At 40.7% G+C, this 26,558-nt stretch overlaps 1 protein-coding gene across 1 annotated transcript in view; it reads right to left on the bottom strand.

The window, feature by feature from the left end:
• LOC139765267 (uncharacterized) overlaps positions 1-26,558 on the bottom strand; it is a 73,933-nt gene that overhangs the window by 39,581 nt on the left and 7,794 nt on the right. Inside the window, exons 2-6 of the mRNA XM_071692621.1 lie at positions 25,930-26,054; positions 22,930-23,026; positions 22,669-22,809; positions 11,419-11,530; positions 8,857-9,000 (exon numbers count right to left, since the gene is read on the bottom strand). Of these exons, the coding sequence (XP_071548722.1) occupies positions 8,857-9,000; positions 11,419-11,530; positions 22,669-22,809; positions 22,930-23,026; positions 25,930-25,995 (560 nt within the window). The 5' untranslated portion in view covers positions 25,996-26,054. The remainder of the gene's footprint in view (positions 1-8,856; positions 9,001-11,418; positions 11,531-22,668; positions 22,810-22,929; positions 23,027-25,929; positions 26,055-26,558) is intronic.

The following is a 26,558-nucleotide window of genomic DNA, read 5'->3' as shown; positions in this document are numbered from 1 at the left end:
TTTTTTTTTTTAAATTCTCCAAAAGAAGGAACAGAGAAGGAGGCCAGGTGAGGATATTCCCTCAAAGGCCCATTCCTCTGTTCTTAACGCTACCTCGCTATTGCGGGAAACGGCGAATAGTATGAATAAAAAAAATGACAAAAAATCATTCAGGTCACAAATTTGTGTTTGTTCCCCTCACCATCCTTACTATGCAGGAAAACTGTTTCAAAAGGTACTTCTTTAGCATATTTATCATTTGTAATGCATGAAAAAAGTAACCATAATGGCTACCAAACTGCTTAAAAAGATTGCTGTAATCTACTGTTACAACTATACTCCTGTGCCTTATCCATAACATCATCCTGCCACATTATCCCTCCTCAGCCATCAGTCTTAAACTCTCAAGGTTATGCCACTTCTCTAGGGGAAAGGTGTATGGAACATACAAAGAATAATTGGTACATGATTATCACCTGATCAAAACAACTTTTTGTACCAAACTATTCAAAAATACTTCACCAACATAATCATACAATAGTAAGGTAAAGGAGGAAACATTAAGGTAATTACCAGCAAAGAAATCATTTTATAGAGTTAAACACAAACCTCCCCTTGGAGTGAGTATTTTGAAGGTTTGTTGAATGTGTTTGATGATAGAGTGGCAGATATAGGGTGTTTTGGTCGAGGTGGTGTGCAAAGTGCGAGGGTTGGGGAGAATGATTTGGTAAACAGAGAAGAGGTAGTAAAAGCTTTGCGAAAGATGAAAGCCGGCAAGGCAGCAGATTTGGATGGTATTGCACTGGAATTCATTAAAAAAGGGGGTGACTGTAGTGTTGACTGGTTGGTAAGGTTATTTAATGTATGTATGACTCATGTTGAGGTGCCTGAGGATTGGCGGAATGCTTGCATAGTGCCATTGTACAAAGGCAAAGGGGATAAAAGTGAGTGCTCAAATTACAGAGGCATAAGTTTGTTGAGCATTCCTGGGAAATTATATGAGAGGGTATTGATTGAGAGGGTGAAGGCATGTACAGAGCATCAGATTGGAGAAGAGCAGTGTGGTTTTAGAAGTGGTAGAGGATGTGTGGATTAGGTATTTGCTTTGAAGAGTGTATGTGAGGAATACTTAGAAAAGCAAATGGATTTGTATGTAGCATTTATGGATCTGGAGAAGGCATATGATAGAGTTGATAGAGATGCTCTGTGGAAGGTATTAAGAATATATGGCGTGGGAGGTAAGTTGTTAGAAGCAGTGAAAAGTTTTTATCGAGGATGTAAGGCATGTGTACAAGTAGGAAGAGAGGAAAGTGATTGGCTCTCAGTGAGTTGATTTGCGGCAGGGGTGCGTGATGTCTCCATGGTTGTTTAATTTGTTTATGGATGGTGTCGTTAGGGAGGTGAATGCAAGAGTTTTGGAAAGAGGGGCAAGTATGAAGTCTGTTGTGGATCAGAGTGCGTGGAAAGTGAGTCAGTTGTTGTTCGCTGATGATACAGCACTGGTGGCTGATTCATGTGAAAAACTGCAGAAGCTGGTGACTGAGTTTGGTAAAGTGTGTGAAAGAAGAAAGCTGAGAGTAAATGTGAATAAGAGCAAGGTTATTAGGTACAGTAGGGTTGAGGGTCAAGTCAACTGGGAGGTAAGTTTGAATGGAGAAAAACTGGAGGAAGTGAAGTGTTTTAGATATCTGGGAGTGGATTTGGCAGCAAATGGAACCATAGAAGTGGAAGTGAATCATAGGGTGGGGGAGGGGGCAATGTTCTCGGAGCATTGAAAAATGTGTAAAAGTCGAGAATGTTATCTTGGAAAGCAAAAATGGGTATGTTTGAAGGAGTAGTGGTTCCAACAACGTTATATGGTTGCGAGGCATGGGCTATGGATAGAGTTGTGCGGAGGAGGGTGGGTGTGCTGGAAATGAGATGTTTGAGGACAAAATGTGGTGTGAGGTGGTTTGATTGAGTAAGTAATGAAAGGGTAAGAGAGATGTGTGGTAATAAAAAGAGTGTGGTTGAGAGAGCAGAAAAGGGTGTTTTGAAATGGTTTGGTCACATGGAGAGAAAGAGTGAGGAAAGATTGACCAACAGGATATATGAGTCAGAGGTGGAGGGAACGAGAAGTGGGAGACCAAATTGGAGATGGAAAGATGGAGTGAAAAAGATTTTGAGTGATCAGGGCCTGAACATGCAGGAGGGTGAATGGCGTGCAAGGAATAGTGTGAATTGGAACGATGTGGTATTCCGAGGTCGACGTGCTGTCAATGGATTGAACCAGGGTATGCGAAGCGTCTGGGGTAAACCATGAAAAGTTTTGTGGGGCCTGGATGTGGAAAGGGAGCTGAGTGTGACTGAGTGTGAACAAATGTGTCCTTTGTTGTCTTTTCCTAGCCCTACCTCGCACACATGCAGGGGTAGGGGGTTGTCATTTCATGTGTGGCGGGGTGGCAACGAAATGAATAAGGGCAGACAGTATGAATTATGTGCATGTATTTTTTTTTTTTTTTTTTCTTTGTCGCTGTCTCCCGCGTTTGCGAGGTAGCGCAAGGAAACAGACGAAAGAAATGGCCCAACCCCCCCCATACACATGTATATACATACGTCCACACACGCAAATATACATACCTACACAGCTTTCCATGGTTTACCCCAGACGCTTCACATGCCTTGATTCAATCCACTGACAGCACGTCAGCCCCGGTATACCACATCGCTCCAATTCACTCTATTCCTTGCCCTCCTTTCACCCTCCTGCATGTTCAGGCCCCAATCACACAAAATCTTTTTCACTCCATCTTTCCACCTCCAATTTGGTCTCCCTCTTCTCCTTGTTCCCTCCACCTCTGACACATATATCCTCTTGGTCAATCTTTCCTCGCTCATTCTCTCCATGTGCCCAAACCATTTCAAAACACCCTCTTCTGCTCTCTCAACCACGCTCTTTTTATTTCCACACATCTCTCTTACCCTTACGTTACTTACTCGATCAAACCACCTCACACCACACATTGTCCTCAAACATCTCATTTCCAGCACATCCATCCTCCTGCGCACAACTCTATCCATAGCCCACGCCTTGCAACCATACAACATTGTTGGAACCACTATTCCTTCAAACATACCCATTTTTGCTTTCCGAGATAATGTTCTCGACTTCCACACATTCTTCAAGGCTCCCAGAATTTTCGCCCCCTCCCCCACCCTATGATCCACTTCCGGTTCCATGGTTCCATCCGCTGCCAGATCCACTCCCAGATATCTAAAACACTTCACTTCCTCCAGTTTTTCTCCATTCAAACTCACCTCCCAATTGACTTGACCCTCAACCCTACTGTACCTAATAACCTTGCTCTTATTCACATTTACTCTTAACTTTCTTCTTCCACACACTTTACCAAACTCAGTCACCAGCTTCTGCAGTTTCTCACATGAATCAGCCACCAGCGCTGTATCATCAGCGAACAACAACTGACTCACTTCCCAAGCTCTCTCATCCCCAACAGACTTCATACTTGCCCCTCTTTCCAAAACTCTTGCATTCACCTCCCTAACAACCCCATCCATAAACAAATTAAACAACCATGGAGACATCACACACCCCTGCCGCAAACCTACATTCACTGAGAACCAATCACTTTCCTCTCTTCCTACACGTACACATGCCTTACATCCTCAATAAAAACTTTTCACTGCTTCTAACAACTTGCCTCCCACACCATATATTCTTAATACCTTCCACAGAGCATCTCTATCAACTCTATCATATGCCTTCTCCAGATCCATAAATGCTACATACAAATCCATTTGCTTTTCTAAGTATTTCTCACATACATTCTTCAAAGCAAACACCTGATCCACACATCCTCTACCACTTCTGAAACCACACTGCTCTTCCCCAATCTGATGCTCTGTACATGTCTTCACCCTCTCAATCAATACCCTCCCATATAATTTACCAGGAATACTCAACAAACTTATACCTCTGTAATTTGAGCACTCACTCTTATCCCCTTTGCCTTTGTACAATGGCACTATGCACGCATTCCGCCAATCCTCAGGCACCTCACCATGAGTCATACATACATTAAATAACCTTACCAACCAGTCAACAATACAGTCACCCCCTTTTTTAATAAATTCCACTGCAATACCATCCAAACCTGCTGCCTTGCCGGCTTTCATCTTCCGCAAAGCTTTTACTACCTCTTCTCTGTTTCCCAAATCATTTTCCCTAACCCTCTCACTTTGCACACCACCTCGACCAAAACACCCTATATCTGCCACTCTATCATCAAACACATTCAACAAACCTTCAAAATACTCACTCCATCTCCTTCTCACATCACCACTACTTGTTATCACCTCCCCATTTGCGCCCTTCACTGAAGTTCCCATTTGCTCCCTTGTCTTACGCACTTTATTTACCTCCTTCCAGAACATCTTTTTATTCTCCCTATAATCTAATGATACTCTCTCACCCCAACTCTCATTTGCCTGTGTGTGTATATATATGTATATATTGAGATTATAGGTATGTATGTATATGTGCGTGTGTGGATGTGTATGTACATACATGTGTCTGTGGGTGGGTTGGGCCATTCTTTCGTCTGTTTCCTTGCGGTACCTCGCTAACGCGGGAGACAGTGACGAAGTATAATAAAAAATAAAATAAAAAATTTCTCCCTCACACTATCTGATCTGGGGGGTCTGTGTAATACTCCTAATAATAACCCTTCATTGTTTTCATCTATTTCAACCCAAACAAATTCTGTATTTTTTGTTACTTTAATCACTCCTGTTAAAGCTTTTAATATTATCCATAATAGAGAGTGCTAAACCACCTCCTCTCCTATCCTTCCTATCAGTCGTATAAAGTTTGTATCCATTAGTAGAAAACTCTGACAACAGATCCCTTTCTTCTAATTTCATCCTTATTTCAGTTAAACATACAACATCTATAGATTCTGTGCTAACTACTGCCCTCAAATGATCTATCAAACTTCTACAATTTGTAAAGTATACATTAAGTTCTATATAATTTCCTACATTACCTCTCTTTTTTTTCTTGTATTTCTTAACACTTCCTTTACTAAGCGTGTCTTGGCATTTATGTCCCTGACCCAAACCATGTAACGTAAAAAAAAAAGACACCCCTGAAACCTCCCTCTCAAAACAACTAGCGAACTGAACAACTCCTGCCCTAAACAAATGTACCCCAACCCTAACATACATAAAAGTTTTATTGGTTCAGGAAGGGGACACCACTCCTCCCACAATATGACTCTAACCTTGAGTTGACAAAAATTGCCAAAGAGAGCCAATCCCACCGACCCCCCTCCTCGACAGGACACCACATATGATAGGGAACCCTCCCTTTTGCCTAATTTTATCTATGGCCTCCCTATACTCGCCTAACATCCCCTAACTCTTACACTTGGCGACATCACTGTTCCCTGCACTCAGGCAGATAATGGGTTTGACTCCATTTCTGGACAAGATGTCATCTAACCTAATCACTACATCACCTATCCCTGCCCCAGGGTGCCCCAGGGTAACACACCCTCATCCTATTTTTTTCTATTATAAAAAACTAACCAAATACCTAACCTGGCTGTCCACAACAACCAGAATCTTACCTTGGGGCAGAGATGTGGCATCTGCCCCTGCTTTTCACGCTTCTACTATCACCTCATCTTCCCCTTGTTTCTTGTGCTAGCCAGGAGAAGCAGCTGTGCTGATGGTTGGGTGGTTTTCTTGGGCTTCATATGAGACCCCCTACTGACCAACACTGTCCAACCCGAACCGCTGTTCTCAGTTGATCCACTGTTATCTGTCTCCACTGAACTGCTGTTCTCTACAGGTGTTATACTATGTATGACACCCAAGTTTTCAAGCTCAGAGCAAAGAGTATGATTTTCCTCACTTAAGACTTCCACTTTTCCCTCCATCTCTGAAATCCTCCAAAGGAGCAATTCCATACCACAAAACTACACTGAACACAATAGAAAAAACAAAGAGAAATACACTGGGTACTAGCTCGCCAGTCAGGCGGGTAGTTTACCTCACTTTAGGAGCTACCCAGAGACACGTCTGACCTTGACCACTGACTCCTTACATCTAACACCATGAAAAAGACTCCTTATCTCCTCTACTAGTACTTGAGGAACAAGGTTCCTCACTTCCCCTAACAGCAGAGGAACTTGGCTCTTTACCTTCCCCACCAGTACCTGAGCAACAAGGCTCCTTGCTTCCATCACCAGTGCCTGAGGAACAAGGCTTATTACCTTCCTTACCAATAGCTGAGGATCAAAGTTCCTTGCTTCCTCCACCAGTGCCTGAGCATAAAGCTCCTTGCCTCCCCAAACAGAACCTGAGGAACAAGGCTCCTTGCTTCCCTAATCACTACCTGAAAAACAAGGCTTCTCGCCTCCCTCATCCGTACTTGAGGAACAACACTCTTTGCCTCTGCAACCAGTACTTGAGGAACAAGGTTCCTTGTCTTCCCACCAAAACCTTAAGAACAAGGCTCTTCACCTACTCCACCAAAGTTCCTTATCTCAAAATTCATGGTGCAGATGCTACTCTAATCAAAATCATAATGGCATGAATCTGCTTGAGCACTAGACTCATGCTAAAGTTCAATTTGTATTTTGAACAAGCTCACTTGTACTAGAAGTACTTGCCGGATGCTTAGGCACAAAGGTGACTGGCTTGAGTAGGCAAAAGTGTAGAGTATATGAGTGGCAAACAAAGCATCCATATTCTTTGAATGCACACAGAGAACTGACACAATGGGCAGTATGGCATTTGCAGAACTGGCAAGCTGTAGTGCACGTACTGGCAAGTTGCAGTGCACGTAAGCTGGATGGATGTTAGAATGAAAGAATGAGAGTAAATTATTGCACACACTTCATCACGATCATATCAAATTGTCCTACAATGCTGAACTATTTCAATTCTTTTCCTATGGTCAATGTATCTTTAGAGGAATCCTGGATACAACATTTCGTAACCAAGTTGGACAAAGTAAGTTGACCTCAAATGCTTCCACACATTTACAATGTCAAATATGATATGCCTACTACTTATTGTACTTGCACATTCTTCCCAAGAATTCTTTGCAACATCACCAAACCCAAACCACTCCATTACTAACCTTTAACCCTTGAGTAGAAAAAAAAAGCTTACCCTGCCTCACACTTCTAACGGCCTCTACTTACAGATCTCCTGACTGCCAACTTCCAGGGCTGGCAAATATCAATAATTTTAAAACTAATTAGAACAAAGCCCATCCTCACTAACTTGATAGTTAAAAAAAAATAAAAACATGGATGGACAAGTCAGGAAGATAGGGAAGTGTGACAACATGGACAGGGAATGGGGGTTCAGCTTTATCAGGTCATGGCAGCAATGTGTTTGAGTCATTTCTAAATATGCCATTCAAACATAATTTTGTTACATTTGTCATATGCATTAAGCAAGACCAGTCTCTTACGTCAGGTACATGCTTCCTCTCTGATATCAACCATATGGAATTCACAGCTACAGCATATGGGAAAACTACATGGGAGAGGGGCATGTAAGGAGCTTGGCTCAAAAACATTCTTGAAAAAAAGAATAGAACATGTAACTTTCAAGATTAAAATCAAAATACATAAAAAAAAAAATTCTTCTCCAGTTTTTTTTTTTTTTATACTTTGTCGCTGTCTCCCGCGTTTGCGAGGTAGCGCAAGGAAACAGACGAAAGAAATGGCCCAACCACCCCCCATACACATGTATATACACACGTCCACACACGCAAATATACATACCTACACAGCTTTCCATGGTTTACCCCAGACGCTTCACCTGCCTTGATTCAATCCACTGACAGCACGTCAGCCCCGGTATACCACATCGCTCCAATTCACTCTATTCCTTGCCCTCCTTTCACCCTCCTGCATGTTCAGGCCCCGATCACACAAAATCATTTTCACTCCATCTTTCCACCTCCAATTTGGTCTCCCTCTTCTCCTTGTTCCCTCCACCTCTGACACATATATCCTCTTGGTCAATCTTTCCTCACTCATCCTCTCCATGTGCCCAAACCACTTCAAAACACCCTCTTCTGCTCTCTCAACCACGCTCTTTTTATTTCCACACATCTCTCTTACCCTTACGTTACTCACTCGATCAAACCACCTCACACCACACATTGTCCTCAAACATCTCATTTCCAGCACATCCATCCTCCTGCGCACAACTCTATCCATAGCCCACGCCTTGCAACCATACAACATTGTTGGAACCACTATTCCTTCAAACATACCCATTTTTGCTTTCCGAGATAATGTTCTTGACTTCCACACATTCTTCAAGGCTCCCAGAATTTTCGCCCCCTCCCCCACCCTATGATCCACTTCCGCTTCCATGGTTCCATCCGCTGCCAGATCCACTCCCAGATATCTAAAACACTTCACTTCCTCCAGTTTTTCTCCATTCAAACTCACCTCCCAATTGACTTGACCCTCAACCCTACTGTACCTAATAACCTTGCTCTTATTCACATTTACTCTTAACTTTCTTCTTCCACACACTTTACCAAACTCAGTCACCAGCTTCTGCAGTTTCACACATGAATCAGCCACCAGCGCTGTGTCATCAGCGAACAACAACTGACTCACTTCCCAAGCTCTCTCATCCCCAACAGACTTCATACTTGCCCCTCTATGTATGTAATAAAAGCAATTTTGCTCATCTATTTATAGCAGTCACTTTCATGATCTACCACCATTCACTTATAGCAGTCACTTTCATGATCTACCACCATTCACTTATAGTACTCACTTTCATGATCTACCACCATTCACCAACAAAAAGAAACAAAATTAACTACCAACATACGTAGTGTCCAAGTAAAGTGCATCAATGGAAGAGTTCCATAGTGCAGGGCAGGATTCCATCTTCGAGTGAGCACGGAAATCCCCAACATGGAGAACTGTTGAACCAGTCCTCAGCTTGAAGAGAAACATCACAGATCCAGGGCAGCTACAATAAAAGTTTAGTCATTCATCTACATTGGGAGTGAAAATTTCTTAAAGTAATTCTAAGTTCTCACTTCCAATAATGTATATGTGAATGAATCCCCAGCTAACTGTTGAGGGAGAAGGGAAACCAGTTTGGCTTACTGAAAAGTTTGGTCTCCTGACATTTACTTCTATCTTATCTTGCCACCTGTCATCCATTAGATCAGTTCTGAATACATTATTCTTAGGGGCGACAGCAGCTCCTAAAGAGTTGGGGGGCTCACTGGAGCAAAAGCTTTCACAGCATACTGCATACTGCAGTTCTATACAAGTAAGTCTAAACAAAATGGGGGGCTGAGTCCCCCTGCTTTTCAAAGAGTCCCCCTATGCCACCACCACTGATATTCTCTTGTTCTAGGTTTTCAACATCAGTAATGGCTGAGGGTAACAGCCACTGTTAGCTAAAATCACTAGAAAATACAAAGAATGGAGCTAGTGTTAGAAAGTTACAAAAAATGCTTTGGAAAAGTCATGAGCTTTAAATATAACAAGTACTAAAACAATGATGGAATACTGGACTAGAGCATCTATTGCCAGTCTGGTCATCCAACTTGAAAAATACAGCACTCTGTCAAAGAAAGTCCAACAGATGACTAAAATACTAGACCTAAAATCACTGTAGATTACAGAGAGAGGTAGTAGCAATTAAACTACAAATACTGAAACATAAGAAAGAAAAAATATAGCATATATGTTGCTCAGAGAGCTAAAGTTCTTTTCTTCCTTTCTTTTAACTGAGACAGCACAGGCAACAACTGAAGCTCTAATCAAGGCCATGTGATTAATGCTATAAATATATATCTATTTTTATTTTGCTTTGTCGCTGTCTCCCGCGTTAGCGAGGTAGCACAAGGAAACAGACGAAAGAATGGCCCAACCCTCCCACATACAAATGTATATACATATACATCCACACATGCAAATATACATACCTATACATCTCAACGTACATGTGTATATATGTATATGTCTGTGTGTGTATATATACATGTGTACATTGAGATGTATAGGTATGTATATGTACGTGTGTGGACTTGTATGTATATACATGTGTATGTGGGCGGGTTGGGCCATTCTTTCATCTGTTTCCTTGCGTTACCTCGCTAACATGGGAGACAGCGACAAAGCAAAATAAATAAAATAAATACATCTCAACATATACATATACGTATACATATATACACATGTACATAATTCATACTGTCTGCCTTTATTCATTCCCATTGCCACCCCTAAACACATGAAATAACAACCCCCTTCCCCCTCATGTGTGCGAGGTAGCGCTAGGAAAAGACAACAAAGGCCACATTCGTTCACACTCAGTCTCTAGCTGTCATGTAATAATGCACCGAAACCACAGCTCCCTTTCCACATCCAGGCCCCACAGAACTTTCCACGGTTTACCCCAGACGCTTCACATGCCCTGGTTCAATCCATTGACAGCAAGTCGACCCCGGTATACCACATCGTTCCAATTCACTCTATTCCTTGCACACCTTTCACCCTCCTGTATGTTCAGGCCCCGATCACTCAAAATCTTTTTCACTCCATCTTTCCACCTCCAATTTGGTCTCCCACTTCTCCTCGTTCCCTCCACCTCTGACACATATATCCTCTCGGTCAATCTTTCCTCACACATTCTCTCCATGTGATCAAACCATTTCAACACACCCTCTTCTGCTCTCTCAACCACACTCTTTTTATTACCACAGATTCTCTTACCCTTTCATTACTTACTCAATCAAACCACCTCACACCACATATTGTCCTCAAACATTTCATTTCCAACACATCCACCCTCCTCTGCACAATCCTATTTAAAGCCCATGCCTTGCAACCATATAACATTGTTTTAACCACTATTCCTTCAAACATACCCATTTTTTCTCTCCGAGATAATGTTCTTGCCTTCCACACATTTTTCAACGCCCCCGAAACCTTCGCCCCTTCCCCTACCCTGTGACTCACTTCCGCTTCCATGGTTCCATCTGCTGCTAAGTCCAAACTCCCAGATATCTAAAACACTTCACTTCCTCCAGTTTTTCTCCATTCAAACTTACCTCCCAATTAACTTGTCCTCAACCTTACAGAACCTAATAACCTTGCTCTTATTCACATTTACTCTTGATTTTCTTCTTTCACACACTACCAAACTCAGTCACCGTCTTCTGCAGTTTCTCACCCGAATCAGCCCACATGCTGTATCATCAGCGAACAACAACTGACTCACTCTTGTAAGGCTTCCAGCTCTGATGCATTTGGTTTTGACAAGTAAGGCATAGTTGTTGTCTTTTTTATTCACAGTAAGCATTCTGAGGGAATTAAGTCCGTCCAATGCTTTTGTGTTAATGTTTGTGGTCGAGAACAAGCAAAGACTTACTGGTTGGCATCAAGGAGTGTAACCTCCACATCACACACCACTCGTGACTCTTCGATGGGCAAAGGATATAAATACTGATTGAGCACACCAATCCTCAAATTCACTAACTTGGCTGGAAGGCAAATTATTAAAAATTCAATTCAACTTTTAAGATAAGATATATATAAAAAATAAATACAACAGTGTGATACGCACTGTTTCCCAGATTAAGGTCAGGCCTATTGTGGAAAGAAAGAAAAAATACTGTCTCAAATAGATAACATACCTATCTCTTCATGAAGGACAGCTTGTCGGAGTCAGAAAAGAACACAGAAAAAGAGTTCCACAATCTACAGTGGATCCTCCCAAATGTGAACTAATTTGCAGTATGAACACAGGGATTTGGAGGTACATAATACATGTGAATAAGTCAAGTTTTTCATGACCAAATCATTATGTAAAAAAGCAGTGAACTGGTCTATACACAAGGGGTTAAAAGCTTAGGGCTAAGTACAGCAGACCAGCATTATGTCTTAAGAATGGGACCAAGAGATACCACTGTAAGATGTTTATTCAAGTAGTTACTTACAGAAATAAAGCTGGGTCACAATGTAGCACAATTCCATTTAACAATTTTGATATAGCATGCCTACATATATTACTGCCAGTTTTTCATTATAATCTAAGCTGTCATGTGTTTCATTCTGCCTCCACCCCTTACATTAAAAGGTGTATAATCAGCCCATAGGCCTATTACAACAGATAACTCTGAAATAACAACTGTTTACAGAGAGATTTGGGCTAGACACAGATTCCCTTACCATGTGACTAACATATCCTGACAGCTGATGGCCGTAATGATATACCTACTTTTCCCGTCTTCTCAAGTTGGTCAAATACCAAATACAGATAAAAATCTATAAAAGTATATTCTTAACAGCAAAATAAACATGGCTCTCTCATAACATAAATAATGAAATCTATACTTGATGATACATAGATCTCTCTATATTACTTTACTTAACATCACTTTGGCAAATTTACTGGCCTCAATTATATAACATAAGGGATTGAAATGGCTGAGATGTGTACAGAGTACATTATACATTTACCAAAAACTTTGTTTCACATCCTTCCTTTTATGGCCATTCTGAGAGAGAGGCTTGACCTTGGCCTTCCAGTTTCTATACAAATTCTTCATATTACTTTCTCTTGTCTCTTACATAAGTTTTGTCCTATAATTTGTAATAGTATTGAAAATATTTACTCCTAATTTGTATACACTCTAATAAACAAAATCTCTTATATCAACATACAATAATAAGACCCTCAGAACAATATAATGTACACTGGACACATCATTCCTCAAAGAAAGCTGAATAGGATATGATGGATAACTATAGCATTTAGGGGGAAATAGGGCAGATAACTGTAATACATGGTACAACTGAGACCAACTGGCCATGCGCTGCGAGATGCTGATGCTTTGCATGTCTAACAGCCAATTGCATCAGTTCTCTGCCACAATTCAATGAGTTAGGACACATCATTTACCATTCATATATTTCCACACTTCTGCTTATGTGAATCAGTCATTATTATGCCTATACATCCAGCAAGGGGAGTGGGGGAGGAATAGGATGTATTTAGGGAATCAGTGATGGATTGCGCAAAAGATGCTTGTGGCATGAGAAGAGTGGGAGGTGGGTTGATTAGAAAGGGTAGTGAGAGTGGGATGAAGAAGTAAGATTATTAGTGAAAGAGAAGAGAGAGGCATTTGGACGATTTTTGCAGGGAAAAAATGCAATTGAGTGGGAGATGTATAAAAGAAAGAGACAGGAGGTCAAGAGGAAGGTGCAAGAGGTGAAAAAGAGGGCAAATGAGAGTTGGGGTGAGAGAGTATCATTAAATTTTAGGGAGAATAAAAAGATGTTCTGGAAGGAGGTAAATAAAGTGCGTAAGACAAGGGAGCAAATGGGAACTTCAGTGAAGGGCGCAAATGGGGAGGTGATAACAAGTAGTGGTGATGTGAGAAGGAGATGGAGTGAGTATTTTGAAGGTTTGTTGAATGTGTTTGATGATAGAGTGGCAGATATAGGGTGTTTTGGTCGAGGTGGTGTGCAAAGTGAGAGGGTTAGGGAAAATGATTTGGTAAACAGAGAAGAGGTAGTAAAAGCTTTGCGGAAGATGAAAGCCAGCAAGGCAGCAGGTTTGGATGGTATTGCAGTGGAATTTATTAAAAAAGGGGCTGACTGTATTATTGACTGGTTGGTAAGGTTATTTAATGTATGTATGACTCATGGTGAGGTGCCTGAGGATTGGCGGAATGCGTGCATAGTGCCACTGTACAAGGCAAAGGGGATAAGAGTGAGTGCTCAAATTACAGAGGTATAAGTTTGTTGAGTATTCCTGGTAAATTATATGGGAGGGTATTGATTGAGAGGGTGAAGGCATGTACAGAGCATCAGATTGGGGAAGAGCAGTGTGGTTTCAGAAGTGGTAGAGGATGTGTGGATCAGGTGTTTGCTTTGAAGAATGTATGTGAGAAATACTTAGAAAAGCAAATGGATTTGTATGTAGCATTTATGGATCTGGAGAAGGCATATGATAGAGTTGACAGAGATGCTCTGTGGAAGGTATTAAGAATATATGGTGTGGGAGGCAAGTTGTTAGAAGCAGTGAAAAGTTTTTATCGAGGATGTAAGGCATGTGTACGTGTAGGAAGAGAGGAAAGTGATTGGTTCTCAGTGAAAGTAAGTTTGCGGCAGGGGTGTGTGATGTCTCCATGGTTGTTTAATTTGTTTATGGATGGGGTTGTTAGGGAGGTGAATACAAGAGTTTTGGAAAGAGGGGCAGGTATGAAGTCTGTTGGGGATGAGAGAGCTTGGGAAGTGAGTCAGTTGTTGTTCGCTGATGATACAGCGCTGTTGCCTGATTCATGTGAGAAACTGCAGAAGCTGGTGACTGAGTTTGGTAAAGTGTGTGAAAGAAGAAAGTTACGAGTAAATGTGAATAAGAGCAAGGTTATTAGGTACAGTAGGGTTGAGGGTCAAGTCAATTGGGAGGTGAGTTTGAATGGAGAAATACTGGAGGAAGTAAAGTGTTTTAGATATCTGGGAGTGGATCTGGCAGCGGATGGAACCATGGAAGCGGAAGTGGATCATAGGGTGGGGGAGGGGGCGAAAATCCTGGGAGCCTTGAAGAATGTGTGGAAGTCGAGAACATTATCTCGGAAAGCAAAAATGGGTATGTTTGAAGGAATAGTGGTTCCAACAATGTTGTATGGTTGCGAGGCATGGGCTATGGATAGAGTTGTGCGCAGGAGGATGGATGTGCTGGAAATGAGATGTTTGAGGACAATGTGTGGTGTGAGGTAGTTTGATCGAGTAAGTAATGTAAGGGTAAGAGAGATGTGTGGAAATAAAAAGAGCGTGGTTGAGAGAGCAGAAGAGGGTGTTTTGAAATGGTTTGGGCACATGGAAAGAATGAGTGAGGAAAGATTGACCAAGAGGATATATGTGTTGGAGGTGGAGGGAACGAAGAGAAGTGGGAGACCAAATTGGAAGTGGAAAGATGGAGTGAAAAAGATTTTGTGTGATCGGGGCCTGAACATGCAGGAAGGTGAAAGGAGGGCAAGGAATAGAGTGAATTGGATCGATGTGGTATACCGGGGTTGACGTGCTGTCAGTGGGTTGAATCAGGGCATGTGAAGCGTCTGGGGTAAACCATGGAAAGCTGTGTAGGTATGTATATTTGCGTGTGTGGACGTATGTATATACATGTGTATGGGGGTGGGTTGGGCCATTTCTTTCATCTGTTTCCTTGCGCTACCTCGCAAACGCGGGAGACAGCAACAAAGCAAGAAAAAAAAAAAAGAACATCCAACAAGTACTCCAAGTACAAATAAGCCTGTTCAAGATATTGAATGAACTTCATTAGTTGTTCGTCATTAAGGTCTTTAATGAAAGGAGCATCAACACCATAAAGAAGAAAATTGAACCTATCAGAAGGGCCTTTTCCCAGCCATCTATTTCAAAAATGGCAATGCATCTCAGGACACCAACATATGTGAAGATTAAGGATTTTTTTCCATTTAACCTTTTAATATTAAAAAAAAATTTCCTCCCCACCCTAAAAACTTGGGAGTTTCATGATTAATCAAAAGTATCTTTCTTTTTAAAATATTGAAAATCATGTTAATAAAAAGCAGAAAACAAATATAAGAGTATCAGTTCACGATCACATGTGTAATTACATGAATAAGCATTACATGGAAGCAGAAGTGAGCCACAGGGGTAGTAATGGGGTGAAGGTTCTAGGAGCACTGAAGAATGTGAGGAAAGAGAGCAAAATCTGGGCAGGCAAAAATGGGTACGTTTGAAGGTACAATAGTTCCAACAATATCAAATGGTTGTGAGGCATGGGCATTACACTGTATTACAGTGCATTACACATGACACACGAGGTAAGGTTGTGTGGAGGAGGGTGGATGTGTTGGAAATGAAATCCATGAGAACAGTATGTTGTACGAGGTGGTCTGATCAAGTAAGCAATGAAAGGGTAAGAGAGAGGTGTGGTAATATAAAAGTGTGTGGTTGAGAGAACTGAAGATGGTATGCTAAAATGGTTTGGACATATGGAGAGAATGAGTGAGGAGTGTTGGCAAAGAGGATAAAGTGTCTCAAGCGGAGGGAACTAGGAGAACAAGGAGACCAAATTGGAGATATATAAGAAAGGAGTGAAAAACATATTGAGCACTTGGGTCCTGAACATGCAAATGGGAGAAAGGTGTGCATGGGATAGAGTGAATTAGAACAATGTGGTTTGCTGGGGTCAACGTGCTGTCACTGGACTGAACTAGGGCATGTGCAGCATTGGGGGTGCACCATGGAAAGGTCTGAGCCTGTTTGTGGATAGCAAGCTGTGATTTCCGTGCATTACACATGACAGCTAGAGAATAGATGCAAGCGGACGTGGTCCTTCTTCATCTGTTCCTGGTGCTGCCTCACTAACGCAGGAAACAGCAATCAAGCATGAAAAAGATATCACATAATCAGGATGTGGCCCTTCATCTGTTCCTGGTGCTCCCTCACTAATGCAGGAAACAGTGATCAAGCATGAAAAAGATATCACATAATTGATCAATCTGATACACAGCTACGTTTGACATCACCAGGTATACACTTCCCACAAAGTAAATATTACTTTTTAGCTGTTTTGTATGACGTTACAAGAAATTTGTTGCCATTTTCAATGACACGTTACACACTGACTTTTGTATTATCATTCAGACTGTAATGTTGATTATGTGAGGTTTCCAAAAGAGAGTGGAAGATGTAGTTATGCCCAACACATTTATGTTATTACTGAGTGAGTGTGAAGATGTGGTTATGCCCAAAACATTTATGTTATTAAAGAGTTGAATTGTGGTGTTTGAAATTGAACAGAAGGAAACAAAAGATTCTTAAAAAAAAAAGACAAAGGGAGAAACTGTGTTTCAGCACAATTCAGTTTTACAGAAACTGGGTCCCCACTTACAAAATGCTGCACAGCTCCAAAATGAGAGAGGAAATACAATCATTACAAGAAAGAAAACAAGTATCTAAAGGGAGAAAAGGAGAAATGAGCTGATGTATGGAAAAGGAGAAATGAGCTGATGCATGTAAAGTGAAATCATCAGTATAACTGAGAATAGGGTTATACATAAAAGAGAGAATATATTGAGAGAAGAGAGAGAGTAGGTGATAGGATAGAACCCTGTAGAATACCACTACTGACAGGATAGGAAGGGGAAATTGCTCGCTAAATGACTACTGCAACAAAACAGCCAAAGAGGAAACTACACACTGGAACACAGATAAAAGCAGTAAAACCAAGGAAGGACGATGTCAAGGGCCACAATAAGACTTTCACTAAAATCACAGAAAGGAGGACCAAAGGGGAGTCACAGAGGATATATTATCAGTACAACTACCACTAAAAAATCCACAATAGCAATATGAAATAAGGGAATGAGATTCTAAGTGTTTGAAAAAGTGAGAGTTTAAGAGAGTTTCAAAGATGGGAGACACCAAAAGTAAGTGCCAGGGGCAACAGTTGGGGGGGGGGGGGTTTGGAGCAGTCTCCTTTCTTAGGGACAGGCTATATCTGCGCATGCTTCCAAGCAGAAGGGATAGTCTAGGTTTCTAGACTTAGGCAAAATAGGCAGCAAGAATTGGTGGCAGCTCAGAGGTGCACTCCCTTAGAACCCATGGAAATATTCCATTTGAGCCATATGCCTTGTCCACCTGAAGCTGGTAGAGTACCTGGAAGATCCTGTACAAGGAGAAAATAGGAGATGGCATAAATTCAAAGGAAGGAAATGGGGGCAGATAATTACAAGTTGAATTATCTTAAATTGAGTGAGAGGAAAACAAGGTACCAAAAAGAATGGCTTATCAAACAGAAAGTTAGCAATATATTGATCAGGTTAGGAAAGTGAAGGAAAGGTTGAATTTCAGAAGTTCTTTGAGGTGCTTCTGGTTAAGGAACAATAAGATTTGTTTAATTTGTTTATGGTTGGAGTTGTTAGGGAGGTGAATGCAAGACTTTTGGAGAGAGGGGCAAGTATGCAGTCTGTTGTGGATGAAAGGGCTTGGGAAGTGAGTCAGTTGTTGTTTGCTGATGATACAGTGCTGGTGGCTGATTCGGGTGAGAAATTGCAGAAGCTGGTGACTGAGTTTGGTAAAGTGTGAGAAAGAAGAAAGCTGAGAGTAAATGTGAATAAGAGCAAGGTTATTAGGTACAATAGGGTTGAGGGACAAGTCAATTGGGAGGTAAGTTTGAATGGAGAAAAACTTGAGGAAGTGAAGTGTTTTAGATATCTAGGAGTGGATTTGGCAGCGAATGGAACCATGGAAGCGGAAGTGAGTCACAGGGTGGGGGAGGGGGCGAAAGTTCTGGGAGCGTTGAAAAATGTGTGGAAGGTGAGAATATTATCTCAGAAAGCAAAAATGGGTATGTTTGAAGGAATAGTGGTTCCAAGAATGTAATATGGTTGCGAGGTGTGCACTATAGATAGAGTTATACAGAGGAGGGTGGATGTGTTGGAAATGAGATGTTTGAGGACAATATGTGGTGTGAGGTGGTTTGAACAAGTAAGTAATAACAGGATAAGAGAGGTGTGTGGTAATAAAAGAGTGTGGTTGAGAGAGCAGAAGTGGGTGTTTTGATATGGTTTGGTCACATGGAAAGAATGAGTGAGGAAAGATTGACAAAGAGGATATATGTGTCAGAGGTGGAGGGAACGAGAAGTGGGAGACCAAATTGGAGGTGGAAAGATAGAGTGAAAAAGATTTTGAGCAATCGGGGCCTGAACATGCAGGAGGGTGAAAGGCGTGCAAGGAATAGAATGAATTGGAACGATGTGGTATACCGGGGTCGACGTGCTGTCAATGGATTGAACCAATGCATGTGAAGTGTCTGGGGTAAACCATGGAAAGTTTTGTGGGGCCTGGACATGGAAAGGGAGCTAGAGACTGAGTGTGAACGAATGTGAACTTTGTTGTCTTTTCCTAGCGCTACCTTGCACGCATGCAGGGGGAGGGGTTGTCATTTCATGTGTGGCGGGGTGGCAACAGGAATGAATAAAGGCAGCAAGTATGAATTGTGTACATGTGCATATATGTATATGTCTGTGTATGTATATATATTATCCCTGGGGATAGGGGATTAAGAGTACTTCCCACGTATTCCCTGCGTGTCGTAGAAGGCGACTAAAAGGGGAGGGAGCGGGGGGCTGGAAATCCTCCCCTCTCGGTTTTTTTTTAATTTTCCAAAAGAAGGAACAGAGAATTGGGCCAGGTGAGGGTATTCCCTCAAAGGCCCAGTCCTCTGTTCTTAACGCTACCTCACTAATGCGGGAAATGGCGAATAGTTTGAAAGAAGAAAGAAAATGTATATATATGTATATGTTGAAATGTATAGCTTTGTATATGTGTGTGTGTAGACGTGTATGTATGTACATGTGTATGTGGGTGGGTTGGGCCATTCTTTCATCTGTTTCCTTGCGCTATCTTGCTAACGCAGGAGACAGAGACAAAGTATAATAAATTTTCTTTGTTTTATACTATTCGCCATTTCCCGTGTTAGCGAGGTAGCATTAAGAACAGAGGACTGGGCCTTTGAGGGAATATCCTCACCTGGCCCCCTATAATAAATATTGATAAATAAATAAATAAAGATTTGTCAGTAGAAGAAAGAGTCGGGCCAGCACACTTTCTTTTTATGAAGCATGCTTGGCTTTCTTAAGAACAGTTTCCAATAATAACAAGCGGGAATGAAAGTGGGGTGGGTCTCAAGGGAAGGGAAAAGTTTTGTAGTCCAGTACTTTGTAGTCCAGTACCCACCATCTTTGACAGGATTAACATCAAAGCAGAAGCAATCAAACCACAACTGAAGAGCAAAAGATAGTGATGAAAATGGGATGTGGGGTCTCCATCTCAGCCAAGATAACCTCTGCTATGCATTCAGCTCTAAACAAGGAATCTCAACCAAAGCAGCAGTACCTATAACAGGAAAAGTTAATGAACAAGCTGTACAGGGATAACTTTTGAGCACTTCATTAGTACCAAAGTGGGCAGTTTGAGGGGGGAACAGAGGATGGGTGTGCCCAATTAGAATAAATAAAAACAGGACTGTGGTCAGATGATCCTCTGGGGTAAAAATGATGTATGAATAATGGGAAGGTTCAGGTGTAAAAAACAAGTCAAATGTGTTAAAAGAGTGGTCACCACAGTCATGAACTTTGGGAGGGTGTTTATAACTGTTCCAAATCATGAAGGAAAGAAAAAGAAAGGGTCTCAGCTTCACCAGGATCATCCATGTGAGAGCTTAACCAATCCTTGTGATTTACATTGAAATCCCCAGCATAGAGGATCTTAGGGCATGGATATGAAGAAAGCAGAGCCTCACAGTAAGAAGCTAAACAGTAAGAGTCGTACATAGTTGGATGAACTGGGGAGAAATCAATGAAACAAAATCTTGTTTACACAGAATAAAGAAATTCTGAGGAAGATGGCATCAGAACTGGGTGCATCAAGTTCACAAGGTGAGCAATAGGAGGTTTTGTACTAGAGCAGGCACAAACCCCATCCTTGAAATGGAAATGATAATATAGGCTACTGGTGATCTGATAGTGCAAAGGGGTAGCAGCCTTGAACAGCTGGGTTTCAGACAAGAGGAAAAAGATCAGGGGAGGAGGAAAATAGGTGTTTAAAAAGAGGGAAAGTTAAAATTAAAACTCCAAATATTGAAAAAAACTGACAGAAAAGGTTTAAGAGCTGTAGTTATATGGAAGTGGGATGGATCCCATCAACATGATGGTGATCAAGTGGCCCTATGATTCATTCAACTCCTCCCAGCAGGTGGTGCCACTTCAACTCAACACTAGAGAATTATTTGATTCTTGTACTGCCATAATTCTAATGTACTTAAAAGTTAGAAAAAACAGAAAAAGACATAAAGATAAGTGTCAGTTATATGTTGTCATGTACAATGAACGAGAAAAAAAATAGTGGAATTAGGGCTAAATACTAGTAACCCACATTTGGTTGAGGCAACAGAAAACAGACATTGATGTGGTCCTGAGAGGTGCTACATAATAAATGTTGCAGTGCTGGCTAACTATGCCACCACTGCCATCCCATCTAAATTGCAGACAGTAATATCTCCAAATTCAGTGGCCTGCTACCTACCATTACTACCACACAACAGCAGCAGTTAAGTGCCAACAACAACACATAATACTATGACCTATCACCAGCATCCCACATTAAGAGAATAGTTAAGGAGACAAACTATCTGCTGGCAAATACAAAACAACTTTTAAGTATATGGATTAGGACATGTTCAACAAAATGTCCATATTCTACATGGGGCAAAAAAAAAAATAGATAACAGTGAAGTTCCAGAGAAGAGTAACAAAGATGGTATGAGAATTATGAGACTTAAGTTTCATGGAAATGCTAGAGGCTTTACATACAAACAACTTGGAAGAGAGAATAGCAGGGGTGACCTTATCACAACCTTTAAATTTTCCAAACAGACTGATGTAGACAGTGAACCATTCCTCAAGATAAATGGAAACAGCAACCAGATAAAGTAACATGCCAAGAAGCAAGAAACTTATTAAAGCAAATGTAAAGAAGAACTCATAGTATAAAATGGATGAATGGAATAAGATGACTAAAAACATGGCTAATGCAGGTAGCAAACATAAACTTAAAAAGTTGCACAACAGTAGAGAATGTTCATGAAATGGGGCCCCAAGAGTGTAAAACTCTCTATCCGTACCATAACTATAAGTAATTACAATTAGTTAAAATATACATGAAAGCATAAAACAGCTGAAGATAATGCATAATTAGGTAGACAGAGAGACAGAAAAAAAGGATTCTGTGTGCGACAAGAACTTGAGGCTTTCATGTACATGAATAGGGAAATATCCAGCCATATCCTACATAAGCCAAAATCAAATTTGGTCAAAGCAGCTGAAGAAACACATAGCGCTGGTAAAGGTCCAGAGAAAGACTGCAAGATATGAAAAGATGGAACCAGAATTACAAGACCTAAGTAACAAGGGGAAGGCTAAAGGCTTTAAAATTGCCAACATTGGAAGAGAGAAGAGTAAAGGGTGACCTGATCACAACTTATACGTTTTGAAAACAAATTGATGACCTGAAAACTCAACATTTCCTTGAGAGCTACAGGATAAAGGAACCAAAGGACTTAACATGAAATTAAGCAAAAAACATTTTAAAAAAGACGTAAAGAAGGACTTCTGAAATATAAAAGTGGAGGATGAATGGAACAGAATGACTGAGGATATGGTTAATCCAGAAGGCATATTTAAATCTAAGATGATTTAGGAGAGAAGAGAATGTTCAAGAGATGGAAACCAATGAAAGTAAAACCCCCTCACCATAGAGTACAAACAGGTAATTACAAATATGTAATTACTGATAGACATATACATATAGATATGGAGTTATACATTATTACACAAACAGAAAGACTGACCGACAAATAAAGACAGACAGCTAGGCCAATTCTCCTACTGAACATACTAACACCATCTCTAAAATACATTAAAACCCTACTCTTCTTTATCTGTCTAAATAAAGCCATCTCAAAAAATAAGATACATATTTCTACAAACATAATATTCACCAATATCCAAATTATCAAAAGAACCGGTTATTAATGTATAGTGCAAAGGATTTAAAAACTTACCCGTTATTTCACTGCAGTATATAGGACGATTAAAGTTTTTCTTCAGGCCTCTGTAATGATCATAGTGGAAGTGTGTAAGGAAGTAGGCTCTTACTCCTTCTAGATAACCATAACAAAAGGCATCCACAACTATGTCTGTATCTGAAATAACAGAGAGCAGTTCTCATTTCCATGAATAATGAAATTGCAGTATCAAACGCCTAAGGTCTACGAGGTATATTCTAGTTCTGTATTACATGTAAGTTAAACTTTCAACATTACCTGGGATATATTTGTAAAAAGGACATCTTCTTTGTTGCCAACTATTCTTCTTATGCTGATTCTGCTCCTTAACACAAGAGGTATCATCCTTACTACTCTGTCAGGTGTATAAATCATTCAGTCATAAACTAAGTAATGATAAGATATATCATAAATTCTCTTTCTGCTACTGTAACAAGTTACCACTTTTGTTTCTAATTTTTTCAGGTAACAATGCTGTGCAGTTGATACCAGTAAATAATTGTAATTAGACACTAAACTCAACTGAGAACATTGTAATTTACATTATAAAGATGCAATGAGCATCAGCTCATCCCAGTATATTGTACTTAACTAAATATCAATGATTAAGATTTGTAAGAAAGAAATCTTTGAATGAAAGAGAATTAAGGAAATGATATGTCCTAGAAAAGTATCCTAAAAATTGTAACTGATTTGATTTCCATAAACTCATCCTTGAGAGGTGTGTGAGTGTGAGTGTGAGTGTGTGTGTGTGTGTGTGTGTGTGTGTGTGTGTGTGTGTACTCATAACAATGTGAAGTATATGTATATATTCTAAATATTTCTGAAATAAGGTAATTTATTCTTGCATTCTCTATTCTAAAGAAGACAGCAATTTCTTATCATTTTTCAGTAAGTTCATTTCTGTAAAACTAAAGTTTGTTAAGAACTGATGTTTACATTGTTTAAATCTGTATATGTTTGCCTCTGGAAAACGATGTGTTCAAGTTGCCTTTCACCACTGGCCTGTCAAGGGTGAGGCACTAACAGCTAAGAAGTGGCATTGGATTTCACCAGTTATGCTAGGGATCTCCGTGGCATAGCAATTAGTGATCCTGACTGTAATACAATCAAGGGCCCCCCAGGGTCGAGCCCATGGGTTAAAATCCTGATTGCAACAGTCAATCCACAGTCAACCCAGTTGTTCATCCAACCCTAGGAGTTGGTCGATAAAAAAGGTGCCAGGCTCAGTCTAGGAGGGTGGATGTTTTGGAAATGAAATGTTTGAGAACAATATGTGGTGTGAGGTAGTTTGATCAAGTAAGTAATGAAAGGGTAAGAAAGTTGTAGGGTAATATAAAGAGTGTGGCTGACAGAGCAGAACAGGGTGTGCTGAAATGGCTTGCACATATTAGAGAATGAGTAAGGAATGGTGTGTGGCAAGGTGGTGATGGAATGGATGAGGGCAGCAAGTATGAATATGTACATGTGTATAAATTCCTATGAATCCACGGGGAAAATGAAACACAATAAGTCCCCAAGTGCAGTTTCACGTAATAATCACATCATCAGGGGAGACACAAGAGAGATATATAACAGTCAGTTGATATACATCAAAGAGACGAAGCTAGGACGCCATTTGGTAAACATGCGATTGTCTTGGACAATCACATGTTTACCAAATATATATATATAATTTTTTTTCATACATATTCGCCATTTCCCACGTCAGCGAGGTAGCGTTAAGAACAGAGGACTGAGGCTTAGAGGGAATATCCTCACTTGGCCCCCTTCTCTGTTCCTTCTGGAAAGATTAGAATGGGAGGGGAGGATTTCTAGCCCCCCGCTCCCTCCCCTCTTAGTCGCCTTCTATGACACGCAGGGAATACGTGAGAAGTATTCTTTCTACCCTATCCCCAGGGATAACCAAATATATACATATATATATATATATTATTATATTATTATACTTTGTCGCTGTCTCCCGCGTTTGCGAGGTAGCGCAAGGAAACAGATGAAAGAAATGGCCCAACCCCCCCCATACACATGTATTTACATACGTCCACACACGCAAATATACATACCTACACAGCTTTCCATGGTTTACCCCAGACGCTTCACATGCCTTAATTCAATCCACTGACAGCACGTCAACCCCGGTATACCACATCGCTCCAATTCACTCTATTCCTTGCCCTCCTTTCACCCTCCTGCATGTTCAGGCCCCGATCACACAAAATCTTTTTCACTCCATCTTTCCACCTCCAATTTGGTCTCCCTCTTCTCCTCGTTCCCTCCACCTCCGACACATATATCCTCTTGGTCAATCTTTCCTCACTCATTCTCTCCATGTGCCCAAACCATTTCAAAACACCCTCTTCTGCTCTCTCAACCACGCTCTTTTTATTTCCACACATCTCTCTTACCTTTACGTTACTTACTCGATCAAACCACCTCACACCACACATTGTCCTCAAACATCTCATTTCCAGCACATCCATCCTCCTGCGCACAACTCTATCCATAGCCCACGCCTCGCAACCATACAACATTGTTGGAACCACTATTCCTTCAAACATACCCATTTTTGCTTTCCGAGATAACGTTCTCGACTTCCACACATTCTTCAAGGCTCCTAGAATTTTCGCCCCCTCCCCCACCCTATGATCCACTTCCGCTTCCATGGTTCCATGGTTTCATCATGATCATTATTATTCTTACCATGATTATTAGAAACCTTAAGAAAGGCCTACAGTAGATGTACAGCATATAAGGTATATGGCCCTCAAAGTGTTGAAAAGCACCTGGCATGTACCTGAGGTGCTGAAGAACTGATCAGAAAGTGATTAGTGCCAATGGAATGGAATAGGGTATACATAAATTGAATTTCTATGTTAGATGATAAGGAAATAGTGCTTGATTACAGACTAACACTGATGAAAAGCATGCTTTGTAAACTACTGTACTTGAATGTATAATCATAAAACAAATAGAAAAGCAAAGAAGAAACTAATTAAATGAGATGTTACATAGGATCATGGATAAAAGATCATTCATTACAAAAATTCTGGACATCCATAATGACAGAGGTGCACAGTATTCCTAGATTGCAAAACCAAAATGCAAAGTTCTTCAATAAATATTCTGCACCGTATCTCAAATACAAATATGTGTGGAAGAGATCAGTGACTCAAATCCTTGGAGAGAATGTAAAATGTCCCATTTGGCTTTTATTGTACATAAAGATATATAATCAGAAAAACTAAATGACTGACTTACCACTGAAGATACTGAGCTCGTAGCAGCACTGGGGAGATTATAATTCTTCTTCTGCATCACTGACATTAGTTCTTTCCAGCTCTCAGCACGTGACTTACCATTTTTTGGTTTACTTTCTCCTCCACCTGAAAAAACAAATTATGCAGTTCCTTAAGAATGAGCAAGGTGAGATGAAATCAATTTTCTGATGAGACTAAATTCTGAGCTTAGAAAAAGAAAACTTACAGAAAACAGAGCAGTGTTTTAAATTATCACACAGGTAATCTAACTACCCTATCAATTTCAAACATTCCAACAAGTCATCTAGGGATAGGCTAAGTATAGTTTCAACAAACATGTTTGTACTTGAGAAATACTATATCTTCCAAATGAGAGGACAAACAAGGAAAGAAAGTGAGGGATCCACACTCCCTATTGGATGAATATAATTTTCTTAATACATGATCACCTTTCCCAGTGTCAGCAAGGTAGTACCAGGAACACATGAAGAAAGCCACATACACTAACATCCATTCTCTAGCTGTCATATGCAACGCATCGAAACCACAGCTCCCTATCCACAACCAGGCTCCACAGATCTTTCTATGGTTTACCCCTGGCGATTCACATGCCCTGGTTCATTCCATTTA

The sequence above is a fragment of the Panulirus ornatus genome, chromosome 53 (genome assembly GCF_036320965.1).
Source record: "Panulirus ornatus isolate Po-2019 chromosome 53, ASM3632096v1, whole genome shotgun sequence".
Classification (NCBI taxonomy): domain Eukaryota; kingdom Metazoa; phylum Arthropoda; class Malacostraca; order Decapoda; family Palinuridae; genus Panulirus; species Panulirus ornatus.
The sequence above is the reverse complement of the archived record's forward strand: the minus strand, read 5'-3'. Positions and strand labels throughout refer to the sequence as shown.